This window comes from Marmota marmota, unplaced genomic scaffold (genome assembly GCF_001458135.2).
Source record: "Marmota marmota marmota unplaced genomic scaffold, marMar, whole genome shotgun sequence".
In the NCBI taxonomy this organism is placed as follows: domain Eukaryota; kingdom Metazoa; phylum Chordata; class Mammalia; order Rodentia; family Sciuridae; genus Marmota; species Marmota marmota.
This window is the reverse complement of record NW_026000253.1, coordinates 427,625-451,025: the sequence shown is the minus strand read 5'-3', so window position 1 is coordinate 451,025 and position 23,401 is coordinate 427,625. Positions and strand designations below refer to the sequence as shown.

Sequence of the window (23,401 nt, the reverse complement as noted above, 5' to 3'; positions counted from 1 at the left end):
GAATCGAGTGCTAGACCAGCAACACAGGTGAGATCATTCTTGCCCCGGTAGATAATGAGCTGGGGACACAGAAGCACGCTGATATATTCAGCTCTGACAGAGCTAAGCTACACTTGTCACTTGTTCACCTAACCTGACCTCACCTCTCCTGCCCACCATGCCATCTATTTTATTTTTATTTTGGTACAAGGTATTGAACCCAGGGGAACTTAACAATTTAGCTACATCCCTAGCCATATCTAATTTTGAGACAGGGTCTCATTAATTTGCTTAGGGCCTTGCTAAATTGCTGAGGCTAGCTCTTAAATTGCAATCCTCCTGCCTCAGCTTCCCAAAGTCCTGCACCGCTGGGCCCAGCTTCCAGCTCTACTTTTAATCTGGCATGTCTGTGGCTTCTTGCTGTGCATGGGCCACTTGCTGCTCCAGTCATAGGTAGTCTTGCTGGCTGTCACAAATAGATGGCAAGTGAATGGGCAGGGGATGGGGTGGGAAGTTCTGGCCAATCAGGACAGTATATAAGGAGGAGACCAGACAGTATTCAGAACTAACTTCTTTTTCTCTATAGCTAATGACTTAGAATAATACAGAGTGGCCTAGATACACAGGAAAAGTATATTCCCAGTAAGGGAAGTGGGAATAATACTGGGTAGAATTCATTTTATTAAAAACCTACATATGCATATGAGAGAAAACATTTGACCCTAGATTTTCTGAGTCTGGTTTATTTCACTTAGCATGATTTTCTTCATTTTAGTTAATATACTAGCAAATGTCATTATTTCATTCTTATTTAAGGAGGAATAAAATTCCATTGTGTATATATACTAATTTTCTTGATCCATTCATCTATTGACAGGCATCTGGGTTGATTCCATAATTTGACTATTGTGAATGGTGTTGCTATAAACATTGAAGTGCCTGTATCACTATTCTATACTGATTTTAGTTCCTTTGGATAAATACTGAGGAGTGGGATAGTTGGGTCATATACTGGTTCTATTTCTAGTTTTTTAAGGAATCTCCATACCACTTTCCAGAGTAGTTGTCCTAATTTCCAATCCCATTAATGATATATGAGTATATCTTTTCCTCCATATCCTCGTCTGGCTGAAGTGAGATGAAATCTCAGTCTATTTTTGATTTGTATTTCTCTGATTGCTAGAGATGTCAATTTTTTCCCCATATATTTGTTAGCTATTTGTGCTTCTTCTTGAGAAATTTCTGTTTAGTATTTTTCCCATTTGCTGATTGGGTTATTTGTATTTTTGACATTGAGCTTTCTGAGTTCTTTATATAATCTGGGTATTAATCTCCTGTCAGAGGAGTAGCTGACAAAGTTTTTTTGCAAAATATGGAAAAGAAGGTGGTGGGGCTGGGATTAGATATCATAAAGATATAGGGAAGACCAGTGGAGTAGAAGTAGGAGAATGGCAGGGAGGAAAGAAGGAAGGGAAAGGGGAAGAAATTCGGACTAAATTTAATAAAATCACGTTATATACATTTATAAATGTAGCAAAGGGAATTTCACCTTTATGTATATGTAGGAAGTACCCGTCAAAAATAATAGAGGAATGAAAGGAAGATCAGTAGAGTAGAGGAAGGAGAAAAGTGGGAGAGGGGAGGAAAAGGGGGAGGGAATGGGAATTGAAATCAAATTCCCTGCATGTATGATTTTGTCAAAATGAACGAAAATAGTATGTATCATTATAATGCTCTGATACAAAAAGTAAACAAGTAAAGAAATAAAAAAAAAATCTACATCCCTGGAATGTTCCCCAGAGGCCCATAGGTTAAAGCCTTGGTTTCCAGCTTGGCACTCTTGGGAAGTGGTGGAAATTATAGTAGGTGGGGACTAACAGGAGGTCTTCTGATCATTAGGAGCATGCTCTTAAAGGGAATAGTGGGATCCGCCCTTGGAGGAGATAGTTAGATCCCAGCCCCTCCTCTTTCTCTGTTTTTCATTCCTGGTCACAAAATACACATCTTTGTTCCCATATACTCCCTGCCATGATGTGCTATCTTGCCACAGTCCTCAAACAATGGAGCCAGCTGATCATGAAACTTCCAAACTGTGAGCCAAAATGAACCTTTTCTCTTTATATGTTTATTATCTCAGGTTATTTGGTACAGCATCATAAAACTGACTAACACAATCTCCTTGCCAACACTACACAGCTTACTGCCCTCCTTCCTCAAGGGAAGGAATAACACAAAAATGAAACAAATCTGTCTTCATCCCACATCTATGACAGCCTTTCTGGAGATACATGTTCATTCTTGGTTAACTGCTGCCTGCTTTCTAGCCTCATTTGCATATATGTGTATGTGTGTGGGTCCTCACGAGGTCCTATGGAGTGGGAGCCTTATAAGTGTTCTGGAGGCCTCCACCCCATGGTATGATATGCTCAAGTTGGGTTGTAGGCTGGTATAGACCACCTGTCAGGTCATGAGCCTCCAGAAAGCCTAAGTAGCAATGAGAGGCCAAAATCTCATATTTCCTGCTGTTCAAAACAGCAAGAACACTGAGTTCTGTCTATACGTGTAAAGTACTTCTATTGCTGTTGTTTAAAGCTCAAAGAACCTATCTTGGGGATCAGATGCTGGGACAGCCTGGCCTGATTGCCTTAGCCACTCTGCCTCCTGCACAGTGTGCCAATTAGATGTGCAAATGAAAAGGGAAAGTGGTTATACTTCTTGCAATTTCAACTCAGAAGCCTTTCTTCAAATAAACCTTAATTAGATGAGAGGCAGGCAGAGCAGCTGCCTCAGGGCCTTAGCAGCTGACCTCAAGTTGGGGTGGTCATGATCGCTTGCCTCATTAGAGCATGCTCATCAAGTGTGCCCGTGGGTTTTGTGTTCTGAGAAACATGCAACTAGTCTTATAGCCCCCAAACAGAGCCTCAATCTCTTTTCTCTTTCACTAACAGCTACCATCTATTGAGCCACTATTCTGTGCCAGGCACTTGAGATAAAATAACTTGCTAGATCCTCACAATAATCTAGGGAGGTAGGGATTACACTTCATATCCTGTTGATATGGAAACAAAGACCCAGAGATGCAAAGTCACTCTACACAGCTAGTATTATGGGTTGAGTTGTGCTCCCGACCAAAGATATGTTGGAGTCTAAAGTCCCAGTACCCTAGTACCCTAGATGGAGTTAGGGTGATTGCAGATGTAATTAATGGTTAGGTTGAGGTTATACTGGATAAGGTAGGCCCCATTCCATTATGAAGGGGCTCCTTAGAAGGAGATGGTCACATGAAGACAGGCACATAGGGGAAATGCTATGTGAAGACAGAGATTAGAGTGATGCATCTACAAGCTGAGGAACATCAAAGATTGCCAGCAAAACACCAGAAGCTAAGAAGAGGTAAGGAAGGCTTCTTCTACAGGTTTCAGGGGAGCATAGATCTACTAAAACCTTGATTTTAGACATCTGGCTTCCAGAACCTAGAGACAAGATGTTTCTGTTGTTTTAAGTCACCCGGTTCTTAGTATTTTGTTGTGGCAGGCTTTGGAAATGAATAGAACTAGTAAGTGGCAGATTTTGGATTTGAATCCCGAGTCCTCCCAATTTTCCCACCATTTCATATTGCCTTCTGACATGAATAAAGAAATATATAGAAACTTGAGAGACGCAGAGCAGCTCAGAAGAACTCACTCTTTTCTCCTGCAGTTGTATCAGGTATGATGAGAATACCCTACTTTTGATTTACCTGGTCTGGACCCAGGAGACATTTGTCAAAGGAGAAGGAGGGACCTTCTTTCAGGGGTATGGTAGTCCCTATGGATTAACATAACCCATGAAGTAACACAAGCAATGACAATTCCGGGTGACACAGAAAAGACTGCCAAGCAAGCACCTGCTCAGAATAATCCCATCTTGCCTGTGCCCTGGAACAACGCACAGACTCTGACCATCTTTGGATAGGATGTTTTGCCCTCCCATGCTCCAACCCCCTGCACTCACCAAGTTTTCATCCAGGAAAGCTTTGGTGTCATCGTGGAGCCCTTTAAGACTAAATGTAACATCTACTGCGTCATTTCTGCTTATAGTCTAAGAGAAGAAGAAAGGACAAGAAAGGAAGGGAAAGGACAAAGACAGAGGAGTTGTTGGTTAGTAAGCATGCAGCTGGCTTCTCTGGGAAGGTAGAAGTAGGCTAGAGTAGGACATGGCTGTAGGTAAAAAAAAGTAATATTCAAAATATGGCATAACTAGTAGAGTATGGGTACTAAGCACTCAGAACTGATGCCAGCTATATTGGTGTGCCCTACAAAGTGGCACAGCACAACTTGGCTTTTGGCATCATTGACTGGGTGCAGTAGTACAGGAAAATATGAAATATGCAAACCGGAGAGTAAATTTGAGGCCACTTGTCCCTAGGCTAAAACCATCTTTCTCATGGCAAGTGGAATTAGGTCCAATCTTCTCTCTTCTCAAAATTCCAGGCCTTGGTCTCCAGGGCTCTTCCGGCTAAGATCTGGCCCAAAATAGTTAACCCACATTTCATCATACCCTGATTATATGGCATTTTTTTAGCACTAAAATAACTTTTTTTTTTCTGTGCTGGGATCAAACCAAAGGCCTCTTATGGTTTAGGTAAATGCTCTACCACTGAGCCACATCCTCAGCCTTGAAGTTAATTCTTAAAATTATCATTTAAATCTTCTGGAAGTGGGTAAAGCCATGGGATGGCACATTTAAAATAAATGTCTAATCTGGACCTTTCCTTCAAGAAGAAAACAAAAACACCTTGGAACTTTGGTTTCACTTGCAGGTGTCCCTTTATTCAGTTATACAGGGCACCACATGGGATGAGGAAGGCCCAAGGCTAAGTTCCTCTCCATTCATTGGCCGTTTCTCCCCTGAGGTTGGTGTGGTGGATAGCCATCAGGAGAAAGGGCTAGTTCTCAGGCTGATCAAATCTGCTGTGGGATTCCCCCAGCAGCCATCTTGACCCTGTAATGAGTCAAGATGTGCCTGTCTTCCTATCCACTCTATCCATCAGTTTCCTGCCATATAAATTTGCCCAGTTTCTTCATATCCAGCCTCTGGCTCTTCTTCCCTTTGCATCTCCTTTCCTATCTAGGTTGACCCCATTCCTTCATCTTCCCCTTTGACCTTACCTCAATGGGAGTACAAGAAGCTGCACCTGCCTCATTGCCACTGTCTTGGCCATAAAATACATCATTCAGGATGGTAGCACTGGCATTCACAGAATCCATGAGGACAGACACATGCTGGTGGACCTTGCTGAGGTCATTGAGTCTGTAATAAAGCAAGGACAGATGGATGAGCTGGGAACTTAGGACTTCTGGCCTGGGGTGCTGATAGGTTGGGATAAGGGGAGAAATGAAAATCCTAGGTACTAGATTTGGACTTTTTATTCTATTTTGTTATGTTTGCTCTTTTCTAAGGAGCCACTGATGCTTGGAACTGTTTCTACTATTTTCTAAATATTCACTTTTGGCTAACTTGAATTAAGATACTAGGAATTTGAGTAGAGTGGGAGACTAAAATAGAGGAGAGTAGCTGATTCCAGAAACTCCAAGGTCCTCCTGATAATTAAGGGTGAGGATAAACATTCTTTGTATTCTTGGGTCTGGGGCAACAGGAAGACATCAAAATTCATCTCTGCCTAATGAGAAATTTCCAAGCTGGTTTATCACTAAGCACAAAGAATATTTCCTCCATGGATTGTCAGGGAGTCAGTCAATGTTCTGAGCACTAGGTGAGATGCTTGAGGCCAGGTTCCTCAGTAGCCATTAGACAAATTGGCTGCTTCTCTCTATCCTTTCTTGAGTCTCCCATCCTTGTATCTAGGCCAGTCCACTTACCTGCTAATGAGGTTTTCTGCAAGCCGAGCTAAGTGCTGCATCTGGGCAAACTCCTCATCAGAGAGGCTATCATGAGATTCCTGGGAGTCCAGCTGGGGTTGAGGGGCAGCTTGAATTTCACTATGCTTGCATGCCCACGTTTTCATTGAATTCTCAAAGTCCTGGAGATTAAAACAGTGGCATATCCTAATGATTGCTGTAGCTAAGAGGGTACGTGACAGGTCTGTCTATGAGTCTGACATTTGTGGGTAACATGTGGGTACAATAGGTAAATGGGGAATGAGGCTCCTCTGTGCATTCCCCAGTACACCTGTCTATAGACCTACCTATCCTTTTATTCACCATCTCTTCTGTACTAGGCACTTTTAGTTTGGTCTTGAATCACATATCTGCCTTCCAGAAGGTCCTATATAAGGGCATCATGACAGTTAAGAGAGTAGAGTTCATTTCATGCTTTTTCTTTGCCAAATCTAGGCAATATGTTTGTGATGGAGTTTAGAGCCAGACATACTTAATCCAATTTTCAATCATGCTTCTGTCATTTATCAGTTATGTGGCCATGAGCAATTTATTTAACCTCCTGAAATGGAAATAAATGTATCCATCTCAGGATTGTTTGGGGGTAGCATGTGAGGAAATACATGTAAAATACCCAGCATAAAGTAGGCATCTTATAAATTGGATGTCCTATCTCCTCTATTGCTGTTTCTATGGCCTGTTCGCAGGTCAGGATGGAAGACAGCCTCCTATCACTGAACAGCTAATCAATAATGACTCCTTTGTAGCTTTAGAAGATTTAGGTGAAGTGGGTGATATTTATGAATGCAGCATTTTAAGGAACCTTACATGAAGCTAAAGACCATCAATGCAGATGAAATGTATTGTTGAAAGAGCAAATTTCTCTATTACCATCTAAGGCCTAACTTTGATTCTCTGTGCAGTGGAGACTGGAGGATAATTTTGTCTAAAACTACAGGAGAGAGCTCTTTGCCTTGCTCTTTTGGACAGTGATTTGCAAGTGTCAATATATATCAGAATGTCTTGAGGAACTTGTTTATATATGCAGGCTCCTGAGAACCACTGTTCCCCATTCTGTTCAGTGGACCTGACATGGGTCCCAGGAGTATGCATTTATAACCAGCACCCCAGGTGACTGTGATGAAATGGCCATGCAGACTGCTCTTTGAGAAATTCTATTTGACTGGAAACTTTCAGTAGTCATATGACAGCTATGGATGATATAAAGTAGTATGAGAACCCAAGATGAGCCTCTCTCCTCTTACCCGATCTCTCATCAGCATCTGGGCAGCATTCTTGTATCTAATCTTGATAATTCCTGGCCTCTGGATCCAGGCCTCCCCATCCACCTGCACTGGGATACCTTCTTCACCGTCAATAGTTATCATCAACTCACGGCACTGTCAGAGAACAGGAGAGGAAATAGGGGAGAAAAATGAAGCAAGTTCTATAGACCAATCTGACAATCTCACAATCATATCCTAAATGTGTACCTGACATAGCACTAGCAAACATATGGATTAGATTATGCCAGGGAGAAACACCCACTTCCTATGAGCTTTTCGCCCCTTTGGTCTCTACCACCTCTATCTCCAATATCAGCCCGTACCTTGGTACCCACCAGATAACCTGTTTCCTCCACCCTGAAACTCTTATGCCTAGTTAATTCCTGGGATTACCCTCACATCCAGGATTGCAGATGGAAAACTCACCCCCTTTCTAGTACCCATCTAACCCCTGCCTACCTGGGCAATGCGATGATGGTGCAGGTTGATGATACGGGACACGGCCATCTGCACAGAACCAAAGATTGCCACTACCTCCAGCTTTCCGTCATCTATTGCAGGAGCATCATATTCCTAAGGAGGAAGAAATGGATTATATTTCCCACCCTTGAGAAACTACACTTTGTGTATAACAAACAAGGGTGTTTTGAAGACTCCTGTTAACCATTTTCTAGTTCAAGAAAAGTGGAAAAACTGCATTCTTAAAAGGGGAAAGGATAAAAGGAGGAAGCCAATCTGAGTAAAGGACACTTGGGTCACAGCAATTCTTATCCACCTTTGAGATCATAACTCACAGCCAGTTTCTACCTTGTCCAATCCAACATCATAAATTCCCAAGGCCAGCTCTGGGATGGTAATTAGCCTAGCCAGGCATGGTGGTACATGCCTGTAATCCCAGCATCTGAGGCAGGAAGATAGCAGGTTTGAAGCCAGCTTCAGCAATTTAGTGAGGCTTTAAGAATCCTAGTGAGACCCTTTCACAAAGTAAAAAAAAAAAAAAATAAAAAGAGCTGGGGATGTGGCTAAGTGGTTAAGCACCCTTGGGCTCAATCCCTGCAACATAAACAAACAAACAAATAAATAAAAACCTGAGCCTACTGTGGCTGCTAATAGAAGTTTCCAGTCTATGTTCCCTCCTCACATTGTCCACTTCCCACTGTAGTCAACCAACTCTCCTTTCTGAGAGGACTTAGCAGGGTCATGCTTTTCTCCCACCCCATTTCTTGTTCCATACTCACTGCAGTCGCTGTGTTGCTTCCCCAGAAGTTGACACCTCCAGCATAACTGGTAATGTTGAGCACTACAATGCCTTGCAGGTTTGGCAAGGAGATGGGTTCTCCATCACACTGAAAGGAAAGATAAGCTCTCATTAGCTGACTTTCAGATACCAATGTGAAGGGACATTTACAGAGATGGGAAAAGGCTCTGTCTTCTCTTCATACTATCATTTGCTTATCCATACAATAGAAATCCATCTTTCTGCCTTTCTCCTATGAGCTGTGAGTGAGGATCACAGTTAAAGCTTGGTAATAACCAAGGATATAGTAGAAAGTTGATTTCCAAGGCCATGAGGTTTCCCTTCTCCATTGCCCAGGAAGGACCACTCCTTTTTCTACTAACCTCTAGATGCACTCGTTCTTCCAGTTTCCTGTAAGAGCGCTGCAGAAGTTCCTTGCTTCCCAGAAGGCCATACCATATCTTGTTCTTAAAGCGGCTGCTACAGGAAGACAAACAAGAGAAAGATGGTCATAAGGTGAATAATACAAAGATTAACGGAGCCAAGGCATGGTGGTGCACACCCATCCCAACGGGTCTGGAGGCTGAGGCAGGAGGACTGCAATTTCAAAGCCAGCTACAGCAATTTAGTGAGCCCTAAGCAACTTAGTGACACCCTGTCTCAAAATAAAAAATAAAGAGGGCTGGGGATGTGGCTCAGTGGTTAAGTGTCCCTGGGTTCAATTCCTGGGTATCAAAAAAACCCAAAAAAACTGGAGGGGCTGTTGGGATAGTGTAACTGGTGTTCTTATGCAAACACATGCAGGAATGAATCCCTGGGCTCCGCTGAAGCTTCAGTATACTATTGATGAATAAATTTTCCACTTCTCCTTGCTGCTAAATATTGGTCCCGACTTGGAACAAACAGGCTATATTTAGAAAGCAATGCTCACCAAAATCCGTGAGCATAGCTGGCTGATACAAACCAGTTACCCTGGCATGTGCCATTCCAGGAGTGCAAAATTTCAGCGGCCTAGAATCAATTTTATATGAAACATCTGATTCTTGGACTGCAATTTTTTGAAGCAGTGACTTTTCTGACAAAGTAGAGAACTTTTCCAAATACCAGAGCCTTATATTAAATACTTAATTCAGTGTCATAGAATAAGGCCAGGCTTAGTAAGGAGCTTTTAGATAGTGAGCCAGTGGAGAGAATATGAGACACGTAAGAAATTGGGAGACTCAGGATGGTGTTGGAAAGAACAGGGTCCTGCTGACTGTAGGACCTCTGATAAAAACAGGTAGGCAGCTATAGTCATAGTATTGCTTACTATGAGCTTTTAAAGTACAGCCACAGATATGAGCTATCACATGAGCAACCACAGGGGATGAGGGTTGTTTTTGTTTTTGTTTTTGTTTGGTACCAGGAGTACTTTACCACTAAGCTACATCCCCAGCCATTTTTTATATTGAGACAGGGTCTTGCTAAATTGCTTAGAGCCTCCCTAATTTGCTAAGGCTGGCCTTGAACTTGCAAACCTCCTGCCTCATGCACCCAAATCACTGAGATTATAGTTGTGTGCCACCTTGCCCAGCGAGGGAATGAGTTGTGAAATGTAAGGCTAGCACAACCTTATTTGAACCCTATTTGAAGCCAAAAATTTTCTGGGCACTTTAGTTTACTCATCTATAAAATAGAGGTTTAATTATATGGGAATGTAAAGCACATAGAGAAACCAAAACAATTCTGGAAAAAAATAAAGCAAAGTTGGAGGACTTTCATCTTCCAACTTAAAAATTACAATAAGGCCACAGGTATCAAGGCAATTTGTTACTTGCACAGGATAGGTACATAGATCAATGGAACAGAAGAGTCCAGAAATAAACCATCATTACATATATGGTCAATTGTTTTATGTATGTATGTATGTATGTATGTATGTATTTGTTTAGGTACCACAGGCACTTAATCACTGAGCCATATTGCCAGACCTTTTTAATATTTTATTTAGAGACAAGGTCTCCCTGAGTTGCTTAGGGCATTGCTAAATTGCTGAGGCTGGCTTTGATCTCATGATCCTCCTGCCCCAGCCTCCTGAGCTACTGGGGTCAATTGATTTTTGACAAAATTGCCAACACAATTCACTGGGGAAAGGATAGTTTTTTTTTTTTTTAAAACATGGTGCTGGGATAACTGGATATCTTCATGAAAAAGGGTTAATTTAGACCCCATCATAAAAAAAAAATAACTCAAAGTGGATTATCGACTTAAATGTAAGAGTGAAAACAATGAAATTTTTAGAAGAAAACTTAGGAGCAAATTTTCAAGACCCTGAGTTAGGCAAATATTTCTTTGATATGGCATCAAAAGCATGGATCATAAAGGAAAAAAATAAGGAATTGGACTTTATCAAAATTCAAAACTTTAAAAATTTAGAACTTTTCACTAAGAAAATGAAAAGACAATCAATAGACTAGAAGAAACTATTTGTAAACCATCTATCAGATAAAATACTTGTTCCTCACCCCTGGTCTGTTCTGAGAAAGAGTTTCTAACAGCAATCGCAGGGGTCAGGTAGAGCGGTATGCCTCTTTTTATCTATAGTTTCAATTTATAAGGACTGTGAGGCTGCCTTAGGGTATGTCTGAAGTAGAAATGTACCACAAAGTGCCAAGCAGGCCAATGCTAGATAGGGTGAAATCAATGGGTCTAGAGGAACCAGATTAGGAATACCAAGAACAAATAGGGGGATCTTTGATATTTTGTAACCTTTCCAAGCAAGAACGGAACTAAAACTCCTGTTACAACCTAGTTAAGCTCTCACAGGCAGAAAAAAAGATAAGAAATTTGCTAAATTGAGTCAATGTAATCTGTTCTCAATAATACTAACACAGGAAGCTATTCTTATAATAGTATATTCTTATAATACTTAGTATATTCTTAGTATATTCTTATAATACTAACACAGGAAGCTATTCACAGATTTAGACCATGATGAGAACTCCAAGTTCAGTATACCAGTGCAGTCATTACAGACTAGCCCAACATTTGGAGCAAGCTGAACAACTAGGCTAGTCTTGGGACCAGTGTATTTTACTTCCCAAGGAGCCCTTTCTTTCCGTTGCTTGTCTGAGAGGTAAGGGACATATGTGTATTGTCATTGCGTGTTTGCATGTAGGAAGGGGAGGAGGGTTTTTTCCCCCTTACTTGTATTGTCCTGGATGTTCTTCTCTTCTGGTGTTGAACTCCAGAGAAATTTTAGCATCCAGTCCAATTCCAAAGTAGTTGTTCATGACACACTTTTCTTTGAAGCGTCTGAAATGAGCCAAGAAAAGGAGAGAATGATGCAAGAAGGAAGTGATGCTGTCATTGGGTTGTAGACTTCATCTGCCTGATGGAAAATCACTGAGACAAGGCCTCTGCTGCATTAGGCACAATGCATAATGCCCTTGAGAGGCACATGTAGATGTTCTATTGTGTTAACAACGAGCCTGTCAGCTGTAAGAGAGGGTTCCCAGCCAGTTGGGAAGTGTCAATGTGATTGGGACTCAGTAAAAAAGTAACATTCATGATCTTACTCATCTTTGGAGGCCTCAAATATGAGTGACTCATATTTTCCAAATATAATAGAGGGAAAGAGAGTCATTGGCTTATTCTCATAATAAACTTTTGAGCATACCAGATACAAATGTATTATGGGCAGTGAAGTCTACACTATTGCTTTTAGTGACGTCTGACTTCTTTGTAATACTTTCATATCAAAATGCAAAGTGACCACACCTTTGGAGGGCACAACTGATAAAAGAGGACACATATGCACTCACCCAAAACCCAAGTAGACTTTTGAGTTTCCTGTATCCATCTAGGGTGTCAACATCAAAACTAGTGGGGTGCTAGAGCCAGGTCATACCAGCTCATGTAAACTGATTATGCATATCCGTTCCCAACTCTACCTTCAATGACATTATGTTAGTGGCTTGAAATAGGCCAGGATGGGAGGTTTATACCAAGATTAAATCAGTGCTTCCCTATCTCTGAGAGCTGTTTTTTAAACATTTGCTGGCATACTATGTATCAAAGCTCACTGGGTAGACATAAACTTAAACCAGTGGTGACATGGGGACTGTGAAAATTGGAGATAGGAATAAGAATTGTTTTCTTAAACAAATTGCTTAAGAAAACAAATAATTTCTTGTTGTATCCTTTGGAGAATCTGAAAATGGATACAGTTCAGGTATTGAATCACAGATGATTTTTGTATTCATTACTCAACAGAGCCAACATCCCTCATATGAGATTAGCCTTAGTCCTGAAATTGGACTTTCTCTAACTGATGTCTAATTGATCTCCTTTTTTTAAATTTGTTTAATTTTTTTTAGTTGTTGATGGACTTTTATTTATTTACTTATACATGGTGCTGAGAATGGAACCCAGTGCCTCACACATGGTAGGCAAGTGCTCCACTACTGAGCCACAACCCCAGACCCAACTGATCTTTTTAATGGAAGGCAAGATGAGAGAATGTGGAAGAATTTGGCTGCTGGTAATAGTCCAAAGGAGTAGGACTATTGAGACAGACGTCCTTAGATTTGCTACCTAGTCCCTTAGTGACTTCTTTAGTACTTCAACCATTTATGGTTAAAGGCAGCACTGGAAAAACAAGTCCTCTGAAATAACAACTAACATGTATTATGTGTTTCTAATAATGATAGTAACTGCTAACAATAACACTTAACTTTGAATGCCATGCACTGCTCATGCAAGTATTTTTTTCTGCAAGTACGTTTTATATATGAAAACAATAAATACAACAAACCTATGTTGCATGTTCTATTTATCTTCATTACATGTGAGGAACATGAGGATCACATTGGTTAAGCTACTGTGTCATCATACAACTAGTAAGTAGAGCTGGGAATTGACTCTATCCTAGACTGTGCTTTTAACCAGGAAGAAGACATCAAAAAGTAATTGGACTAGATACTTACATTGTTTCAGGTGTAAAATATAAGTGTTCCAAGTTAAGGTTATCTAGGTCTTCACTTTTGAGAGAAGGTATAGACGACAAAGTGCCACGACGAGAACCTAGATACAAAGGACATCTCTTTGGTGTCAGATGCAAACATTAGGAGCCTTTCTGCCTGCTTGTATTTGATCTTATTTTCCCTGTTGGGGGAGGGTCAAGCTCCATGACTTTCTCCTAAATAACATGCAGTGTGCTCATTGCAAAGAGGAGGATCCTCTTAGATAGACTGGGACTTTCACTGAGGGAATAGTAAGGCTGGTCTGCTTCTTTGTTGGCAGTGAAAATAGCTTCAAATCTCTGGTTTCATCAGTACAGCCTTTTCAAAGTGTGTAATGGGATCATTATTCTGGTCATTGACACATGAGATTTCATAGTATAAGGTTTCTGGAAAAGGGAGGGGGCTCTCTACTGCAGAGTAGGATTATGATTAAGAGGATGCATGAAGAACATATATTTATTCTTTGGAAACTAAATGACATGAAGAAGTCTAGAATAACAGAAGAAGAAGAGAAAGATCCTTACGATGTCTTGGGCTCATCTGGTTAAAATCCTCTGAGTCATAATCTTCCAGGAAGAGAGTTGATGCAAAGTTCTTAACTGATATTGTCTGTCTGCTTTCTTCGTCCAGAACTATAGAGAAAACATGGAAGGAAGGAAGGGAGGGAGGGAGGGAAAGAGGAATGGAAGGAAGGAAGAATAGAGGGAATGAGGATGGGTCACATTTATTGAGCATCTCTTTTGTTAGTTAATGCTAGTCAATGTGTGTGTAGACAATGGACACTCCCATTTGACCATCATATCTCCTCCATGATGCCCTTTGTACTCTCTTTCCATTTTTCTCTTTTCTTTCTTTTTCTTCTTTGGTTTGGAGTGAGTTTCACTATGTTGTGCATGCTGGCACAATTCACCATCCTCCTGTGGTATGCATGCCTGTGCTCAGCTTGTCTTGTGCTGTTGCCATGGCTTTTATAGCCATGTCTGAACTTTCTATATCTTCCTGGTACTCTTTTTTTTTTGTCACCCATATACATGATTGTGAGTAGAAGCTTGGGACCAGGGAATTGGGGAGTAGGGTAGGAAACTCTCTGCTCTTCCACCTCCATTCTTTAGTTTGTTTACTTATAGGACTTTTGTCTAGACTTGGGTCTCTAGGAGCATGCCACTCTTTTACTCAATTATCTCACCCATACCTAAAACACTTGGGATATCTCCTTCCTTTCCCCAGCCTATGTGTGGTACAGCTCAGGTGCTCAGCCTATGCCTTAGCTCATAGGTTCAATTCCTACCCTACCAGGGAAACTTGATTTGTCCCATAGCTACAAGCCAAACCTATAAATCTAACATGTTGATGGAGCAGACGGAGCTTCAGTTGTGACAGAGTGGTGGGATGTTCAGATTAATCTGATCTTCATTTACTTGGAAACTAACTATAGAAATACAGGTGAACTGACTGTTTAATTCATCCACAATGCATAAGGGAGACTTTCTTTATTCCTTATAAACATGGCTGAGGTTTTGTACCTACAGGTACCAAGGCAGGGGAAAGTACCATGGCTAAAAGTCAAAGGTCAGCCAAAAGTCCTGCTACTCAGGACTTCTGCTCAATTTCAGTAATTCAATTAGAACCTGTTTGGTCTTTTACCATCTTCCGATCTGATTTTTAAAAGAAGCATTATGCTCTATATGTGTATTAAGGATTGTAATGCATTCCACTGTTGTCGTGTATTTAAAAAAATAATAAAATCAATAAAAAAGAAAAATAATACTAATAGCTATTTAACAGTGCTGGGGGAGAAGACTTAAATAAAGCAATATACCATGTTCACAAAATAAACAAACAAATAAATAAATAAATAAAGCATGTGTGGAAGAAGTGGTCACCAAAATGTTAGGTGAAGAAGTTGGGGGAGTTGAAAAGGTTTTCATACTGAGTCAGAGATTGTATGTTCTTCTGAGTCCTGGGTAATGACAATCAATGTGAGGGCCATCAGGATTACTTTGAGGGCCTTATCTCTGATTAATATTTTGTCAGACATGCAGACATGAACACCATTTCCTTTTTAAATGAGTAACAGGTTGAAAACAAACAGGAGCACAGGTTGCATGACTAGGGGTGGGAGATAACAGAGCTTTGAGCCAGGTCTCTTAGCACCCGTAATTGTTTAACATTAGTGTTAGTTGACTGCCTGGGAGATAGGAGTAGCCAAAGTGGCAACTTATCATGACTGAAGCATTTCAAATTAGTACTCTGAGGACTGACTTTCAATACAATATGAATGCAGAATCTAATCAAATTTAGGTAGTGAGGTCAGATAGCAAACCCAGAATGAGGGAAACCAATCGACCATCCATTGGAACCTTCTCTTTCCCCTACTTCAGTCATCAAAACCCCAGGCCCCATACCTTGTTCAACCTGGAATATGATGAGCTTCAAGGATTTCTGGAGATTCTGAGCCTTTGTGGCCAGCTCCAACTTGTACTTGGCTATGTGGTCTACTTGAGGGACGAAGGGCTTTCCATCTGCCTTGCCACCATCTGTGTATACTGTAGCACTTTTCTCAACAGAGGTAGCTGCTGCCTCCTCAGCCAGGACATCAATCAGGACACTGAGCTTATCATACATTAAGTCGCTCTGTAAAGCGAGGAAGGGAATGGCTCATTGTTATGAGGGACCAGAGACTGACAGGACAGAATAAGGAGTTGGGGTAGGGGTAGTGGGAGAGATGACAAAATATAGTAGTTTTCTGAGCATAGAAAAATCGCACATGAGGAGATCAAACTCATGGGGAAAGAAATACAGGGCTAGATATGATGAGATACTCAAAGGGTATTGGGGGAATCAAACATGCTTCATTTGTTTCTGAGCAGCCTCAGGCATCAATGTATGTTTCCAAGTCTTTCTTGAGCCAGACTGGCCTATAAAATGATGTATAACATGGAAAACTTTAGGAAAGATAAACATTTCTGGATGGCATGTTCATGGGCATGCTCATGTGGACGTGAATGGTCTCTGCACCGGTGTTGCTAGCTGCTTTTGTATGAGTGTATGCTTGGAGATATACATTTGCTGCATGATTTATTATTTTGATTCCTAGCTTCATCACTTAATAGTTTATGATGTGAAGCAAATTACTTAACCTCTTTATTCCTTTATATTCTAGGGAAGCTGTCAGGTTTCAATAAATTAATACATTAAGAGCACTTAGAACAGTCTCTGGCAAGAATAAGTGCAATGTAAGTGTTAGCTATTGTTGTTACAGAGGTTAATGCAGGCATAATTCTAGTGTGTGTTTATATGTGCTTATTTTCAAGTATGTTCTGGTATATATACTTAGTGCACAGTTGTGTCTAGTTGTGGGCAGATGTTTGGCATATGCTAGGTACACAGCACGTGTGTATGCATGCATAATGCCATTCTTTATTTGGCAAAACATGGAGGGTGACAAGTTTGAACCCTCCCCATCAGGAAGGCTCAACAGTTGCCCTTCCTTGTTTTTCTTTTACAATTCCCAGTAAGAGGCACATTTGCTTTGTTTAAAAAACCTGAAATACTGCCATTTTAATATGTAATCAACATAAAATTATCAATGAGTTATTTTTACATTCCTTTTCTCCATGATTTTTATTACACATATTAATTGTACAAATTCATGGATTTTACTGTGATATTTCCATATATGCATATATCATGTATTGATCATGTCCTCCCTCCCTTCTGTTCTCTCTCACTTTCCTCTCCCTCCCTCTTCCCCCCAGTCCCTATCTCATTCAAGGAACCCTTATATGCTGTTGATGGTAATGTAAATTAATACAGCCACTATGGAAACAATATGGAGGTTTCTAAAAAAAATAGAAATCCCATATGATCCAGCTATCCCTCTCCCTATTTTTATTATGGCACTGTTTATAGTAGCTAGGATATATAATTAGCTGAGGTGATCTTCAACAGGTGAATGGATAAATAAAATATGGTCTATATACACAATGGTGTATTATTCAATCATAAAAAAGAATGAAATAATGTCATTTTCAGGAAAATGAATGGAACCAGAGGACATCATGTTAAGGGAATAAGTCAGGCACAGAAAGACAAGTATCATATATTTTGTCACATTTGCTTTCATTGTAAAAAGGGTCCCTGGCTCCACAAAAAGTGGAGGACAAAAAGACAAAAGGAAAAGAGACTTACCTTCAAAATCACAGACTGTACTGCTGTGTTGTTCTGCTTTATCTGACTCCAGGCCTTTACAATATCTTCCACAAAATCTTCCACTGCTGAGCACAAGAATCTGGAAAGAAGATAGATGGCATGATGTGACATGGACCATGCAGTCCAGAGCCCTATCTTCCATCTTTTTCTGTCCCTCTTTCCTCATCTCTCCTCCCTTTCTCCCTGTCTTTTTCTCTCCAACCGTCCCCTCTTCACTGCCCCCCCCATATATATGGTAAAATATGCTCCACTTCCACTTTAGTTCAGTTTCAAACCGCTTTCCAAATGAAGTATCTAAGGCAGGTTGACTAGGATTTTTTAGTCCTAATTCTGCATTTCCAAAATAGAGCATTTATTTGGTTCAAGTTAGGTCAGGTTTTTGCCCTGGGTCAATCAGCTCTGATTCAAGGGCCTCGATAATAAAGTATAAACATAATGACATCAGGAGGACTCTCCCTGTGGGGACTAGTTTGCAAAGGAGAGTGTGATAGCTTGAGTATGAACCGGGGAAGAATGAATGACTGACATATTTGGGAGGAGGAATGTGTTGCTCAGGTTATGAAAGAGCAGCTATAAGTAGGTAGGTATTATAGAGATCTTTCCCAGTGTCAAAGATGGAAAGCATAGTATGAGCTGTTGAATGGTCTAGAGTGTTGCATTTCCCTCCTGTGACCTTCCTTCCAAATACCTGTCTTGCAGTTTTGTGCTTTTGGAGTGGCTGGACCTCTCACCTCAATAGTATCTTTTTTTCTTAAACTTTGTATTCAGAAGGTTTGAGTTGGGAGAGATCCAATTAGGAAATATAACTACACACTTTCCTTGGCCTCAAAAACCCAAGGTATCAAAATGAGCCCTGTGTATGTCCTTGGAAGAGTCTGTGAGGGGCAAAATTACCCCTAAAGAACCAGAGAGAAAGGAATACTGACCTGGTTGCAATGATCATCTCCGTGGGGAACTTGGCCCTCAGGACTTTGTTCAACTCAGTGGTTGCAGATTCTACGTGTTGGATGGCAGCAGTCTAGGGGAGGAAACAAGTATAGAGCCCTGAAGTCTTAGCACTGTGACCTAGCATGCTGCCCATCCTCACCCACCCCACAGCCTAATTATTTCTTCCTGACTCTTGTGAACAACTCAATTGCCTTTCTGGAAATAATCACAATCAAAGAATTCTTGTTGAAGGTCCCCAAAGATAATCGTGGCTCTGCAGTCATTCTAAAAATTAGAGATATATTCTGTGTCTTCTTATTTAAATTAGTCATCAGAAACTCAGATGAAGATTCTTCAGATACATTTCTATACTCCTCCTATGTTCAGGAGCCCTAGGTTTCTGTGATACACAGGTACTCAAAGAACCATAGGGAAAATGCTAGGTGCCCTGAAATCCAGGAAATGGTGGAGAAAAGATGGCAGAAGGGAGTTAGGTGTTGAGTCCCGACTTCCTTATAACACAGAAAGGAGGTAGTGAAGGAAAAGCAGGATTGAGAGGTGGGTGACAAAATAAATGCTGTAAGACTCAATATTACAAACTTTGAGATCTGGAGAGACTGGAAGATAGGTTATCAGAATAGAAATGTGTGCAGAGTTCTCCAACCCTGAACCCAGACCAGGGTGGGGGCAAAGGGGAGGGGCCACAGAGAGATAAAGAGGGAGCAGAAAAACTCTTAAGCTCACCCACTTCAAAACATTTGGAAAGGCAAGTAAAATTTCAAGTGTGGTGGGAATGGCAGTGTCCTTGAAGCAGATAACAACTTAAAACCAAATCATGAAAAGGAAGCTGTGCTGGGGGGTCTGCAGCCATTTTGTGGAGCCCTCAGCCAACCAGTCACCCCTTTCAATCAACAAGGCATCTTCCCACATCCAGACAGCTGCAAATTAAACCCAGGAAGTCCTGTGCAGAGACCTCTTCAGAATCTGGCTAGAAAGAACTTCTAGAGGAATTGCTGCTACTGAGACCCCCTCCCCCTCATACAAACAAGGGGAGTAGGTGGAGCAGACCTGCATGGGGAAGTGCACCTAACTCAGTACTCTGCTCAGCCTCCTTGTGGCCTGGGCAGAGGTGGAAAGGTCTGCACAGCTTCCATGGACCCCAGCAGAAATGGAGAAGCAAGGCAACTTTGACCCCAAGCAGATAAAAGTGGATCCATTAGAAATGCACCAGTCCTGGCTCCTGAGAGTGGGAGGAAGCACCATGGGAAGACTAGGGACTGTCCCCTTGATCATAGGACTGTACCAAAGGGAAGCTGCCTGAATATCTAGTAACATAGATATCCAGTTTCCAGATGGTGGCAATGGGCAGAAGGCTACTAGGAGAAGTTGCATGAGTATCGCAGGATACTAAAATGGAAGGCACCCACAACCATAGCCAGAGGGAGGTCAGCTAAGGGGGAACATTGCCTGATCCAAGGCAGCAAGGAGTGACTGCTCCCAGCCTGACCCATGGTCACAACTGGCCAGTGAAGGGACATTATTTGGACACTGGCTAAACCTTGCATCGGAGGAAACCAACGCCCACTGTTCACAACCTGGGGCATTGGAAACTAGAACTCAAGTGAACCACTTGAGTCCCTTTACTACAAGACCCGAGAGAGCAGTGTTAGCTGGGGGGAATACTTCTATACCACAGAAAACCCAGAGAAAATCCACACATCTACAACCAGAGGGCCTGTGCTTGTACACAGCCACAGGCAAGTTATCACCATGAAAAGCATCCTAGAGAGGGGAGCAGGTATATAGTGACCCATAGCAATCACAGGGACACTCCAGAGCCTGCATCCTAAACTCCTGCATACAATAGAAACAGCCAAGCCTCTGTACAGTCAGCTACAGGCCCCTTAACAGACAAACCACAACCAGCTGATGGGAGGCCCATAGCAATTAGGGAAGTAGCTCATGTGCCCCTGAAACACTGGAGGGATCCATAGCCAAAGATTGATGCACATCTGCTAAATAAGCAAACTCCAATGAAGCCAACGTCAAGATTCAATAGGAATTTTATTCACCTTGTATTGGTTTACTATAAATAATTCTAATGTGAACTTTGATCATATATATCACTCTTTAACTTGATTGATAGTTGTTACCCTAGTAGCCAATATTGAACCTACATTGACTGCATTTCTCCTAATTGTTTAAACCATCAATTGGAATCAATCTATCTTTGATTTCTGAGCTCTAGTTTATACTTGCTCCTCTTACCACCTATTCATCCTCTTACATTATCTGCTACTATCTCAAATACCCACCATTCATCTTTTTCTCCTTTATACCTTGGTGTGTATTATTTTGTATCTTTTCTTTTTCCTTCTTTCTTTCTTCCTTCCTTCCTTCCTTCCTCCATCCCTCCTTCCCTTCTTCCATCCATTCATCTTTTCTTTCTTCCTCTTTTTTGCCCAATCGTTCTTCTTCCTTCCTTTCAGCTCTCATATGTTATAGCAATTTTAATCTATTTAATAACAAATTGTTCATCTTATTTCAGAAACTCGCTACAAGTTTTTACCTGAATTACAGGAACAGTGGAGAACAATGTCAACAAGTTTTTCACTTTTCATAAGGCCAAATAGTAGTACATGCCTTGACTCTGAAGTGATTGTATGGAGTAAATAGGATTTAGTGGTATCTCTCAAAGTGGTGCCAAAATTGGGATGAGCACAGGTCACACACTGAGTTGAAGTATCATATCTGGATATTCACCCAACCTAGAGTTCTTAAGAGAAAGAACTTAAGAAGGTAGTTTTTAAGTACACAAAGTAGTTCCTTGCTCAAAAGAAGTGGTAACTATTCCAGTAGATGATTGAAAAAAAAATGAAAAAGCAAGAAAACAAACCACCCAAAACATCCCATAATGCCTAAACAACTGACTCCATCAACAGCACAGTGTAGGAAATGTCAGGGAAAGAATTTAGAAAGTTATAATTAAAATGTTCAATAAGCTAAAAGAAGACATATGGAGTAAAATTAGAGAAAAATACAAGGAACAAAAGATCACTTCAATAAAGAGATAGGTATTCTCAAAAAGAACTAAAGAGAAATACTTAAAATGATTCAATGAACTAAATTAAAAATTCAATGGAAAGCTTCACGAATAGATGAGACCATTTTGAAGATAGGTTTTTAGGTCTCAAAGTCAAAGTGTATAATAATGAAAATAAAGATGACCATGAAGATAGTAAGAGACTGTCACCAGACTATACAAGAAATCTGGGATAATATCAATAAGCCAAATTTAAGAAAAATCATCAGGGTAGATGAAGGCTCTGAAATTTAAGCTAAAGGGACACACAAATATTTCAGTGAAATAATATCAGAAGATTTTCCAAAGCTTAAGAATGAGATAGATATTCAAATACAAGAGGCATATAGGACTCCAAATATACAAAATCTCAATACACCCACTCTAAGACATATTATAATGAAGATGCCTAACATGCAGAATAAGGATATAATTTTTTAAAGCAGCAGGAGAAAAATGGCTGGTCATACTTAGAGGTAAGCCAATCCTGATTTCAACTAATTGAAAAGACCCTAAAAGCCAGGAGGGCTTGGAATAATATATATGAGGCCCTGAAAGAAAAAAACAGTTGACAACCAAGAATACTATGTCCAGCAAACTTAAGCTTCAAAAGTGAAAATAAAATAAAACCCTTCTGGGCTGGGGATGTGGCTTAAGCAGTAGCACGCTCACCTGGCATGTGCGGGGCACTGGGTTCGATCCTCAGCACCACATAAAAAATAAAATAAAGATGTTGTGTCCACCGAAAACTAAAAAATAAATATTAAAAAATTCTCTCTCTCTCTCTCTCTCTCTCTCTCTCTCTCTCTTTCTCTTTAAAAAATAAATAATAAAACCCTTCCATGAAAAACAGAAGCTAAAAGAATTCGTTACAAGAAAGCTGGGATTATAGAACATACCCAATGAATAGTTTCATAAAGAAGAAATGAAAAATAAAAATGAAAACCATGATAGAGATGAATTAAACTACAAGAATAGTCAATTAAAGAAAAATCAAGTCCAATTTTAAACATTATAAATACATCAAAATAGCCATTTTGGTACCAATATCATGCCATTTTTGTTACTATAGCTCAGTTGGTTAATTTAAGGTCTGGTATTTTGATGCCTCCAGTATCACTTTCCTCACTAAGGATTGCTTTGGCTACTCTGGGCCTCTTATTTTTCCAAATGAATTTTATGACTGATTTCTCTATTTCTATGAATAATGTCATTGGGATTTTAATAGGAATTGTATTAAATCTGTATAGAACTTTTTCTAGTGCGGTCATTTTGTCAATATTAATTCTGCCTATCTGAGAACATGAAAGATCTTTCTACTTCTAAGGTCTTCTTCAATTTCTTTCCTTAGTGTTCTATAATTTTCATTGTAGAAGTCTTTCACCTCTTTTGTTAGATTGATTCCCAAATATTTTATTATTACTTTTTTTGAGGCTACTATGAATGGGATAGTTTTCCTAATTTATCTTTCAGTTGATTCATCATTGGTGTATAGGAACACAATTGATTTGTGTGTATAAATTTTATATCATGCTACTTGTTTCAATTCATTTATGAGTTCCAGAAGGTTTCTGTCAGAGTTTTCTGGGTCTTCTAAATATAAAATCTTGTCATTGGCAATTAGGGATAGTTTGAGCTCTTCTTTTCCTATTTGTATCTTTTTAATTTCTTTCCTCTGTCTAATTGCTCTGGCTAGAGTTTCAAGGAGTATGTTGAATAGAAATAGAGGAAAGAGGGGTGGGAGGGAAAGGGAGGGGGCAGGGGGTTAGCAATGATGGTGGAATGTGATAGACATC

The 23,401-nt window shown here is 40.4% G+C and overlaps 1 protein-coding gene across 1 annotated transcript in view; it reads right to left on the bottom strand.

Annotated features, from left to right (window-relative positions):
• Dgkk (diacylglycerol kinase kappa) overlaps positions 1–23,401 on the bottom strand; it is a 212,756-nt gene that overhangs the window by 6,124 nt on the left and 183,231 nt on the right. Inside the window, exons 10-23 of the mRNA XM_015506437.2 lie at positions 19,991–20,042; positions 18,523–18,614; positions 17,576–17,675; positions 15,790–16,018; positions 13,909–14,016; positions 13,349–13,445; positions 11,568–11,675; positions 8,765–8,861; positions 8,383–8,490; positions 7,604–7,717; positions 7,124–7,258; positions 5,841–6,001; positions 5,130–5,271; positions 3,973–4,059 (exon numbers count right to left, since the gene is read on the bottom strand). Coding sequence (XP_015361923.1) covers positions 3,973–4,059; positions 5,130–5,271; positions 5,841–6,001; positions 7,124–7,258; positions 7,604–7,717; positions 8,383–8,490; positions 8,765–8,861; positions 11,568–11,675; positions 13,349–13,445; positions 13,909–14,016; positions 15,790–16,018; positions 17,576–17,675; positions 18,523–18,614; positions 19,991–20,042 — 1,630 coding nt within the window. The remainder of the gene's footprint in view (positions 1–3,972; positions 4,060–5,129; positions 5,272–5,840; positions 6,002–7,123; positions 7,259–7,603; positions 7,718–8,382; positions 8,491–8,764; positions 8,862–11,567; positions 11,676–13,348; positions 13,446–13,908; positions 14,017–15,789; positions 16,019–17,575; positions 17,676–18,522; positions 18,615–19,990; positions 20,043–23,401) is intronic.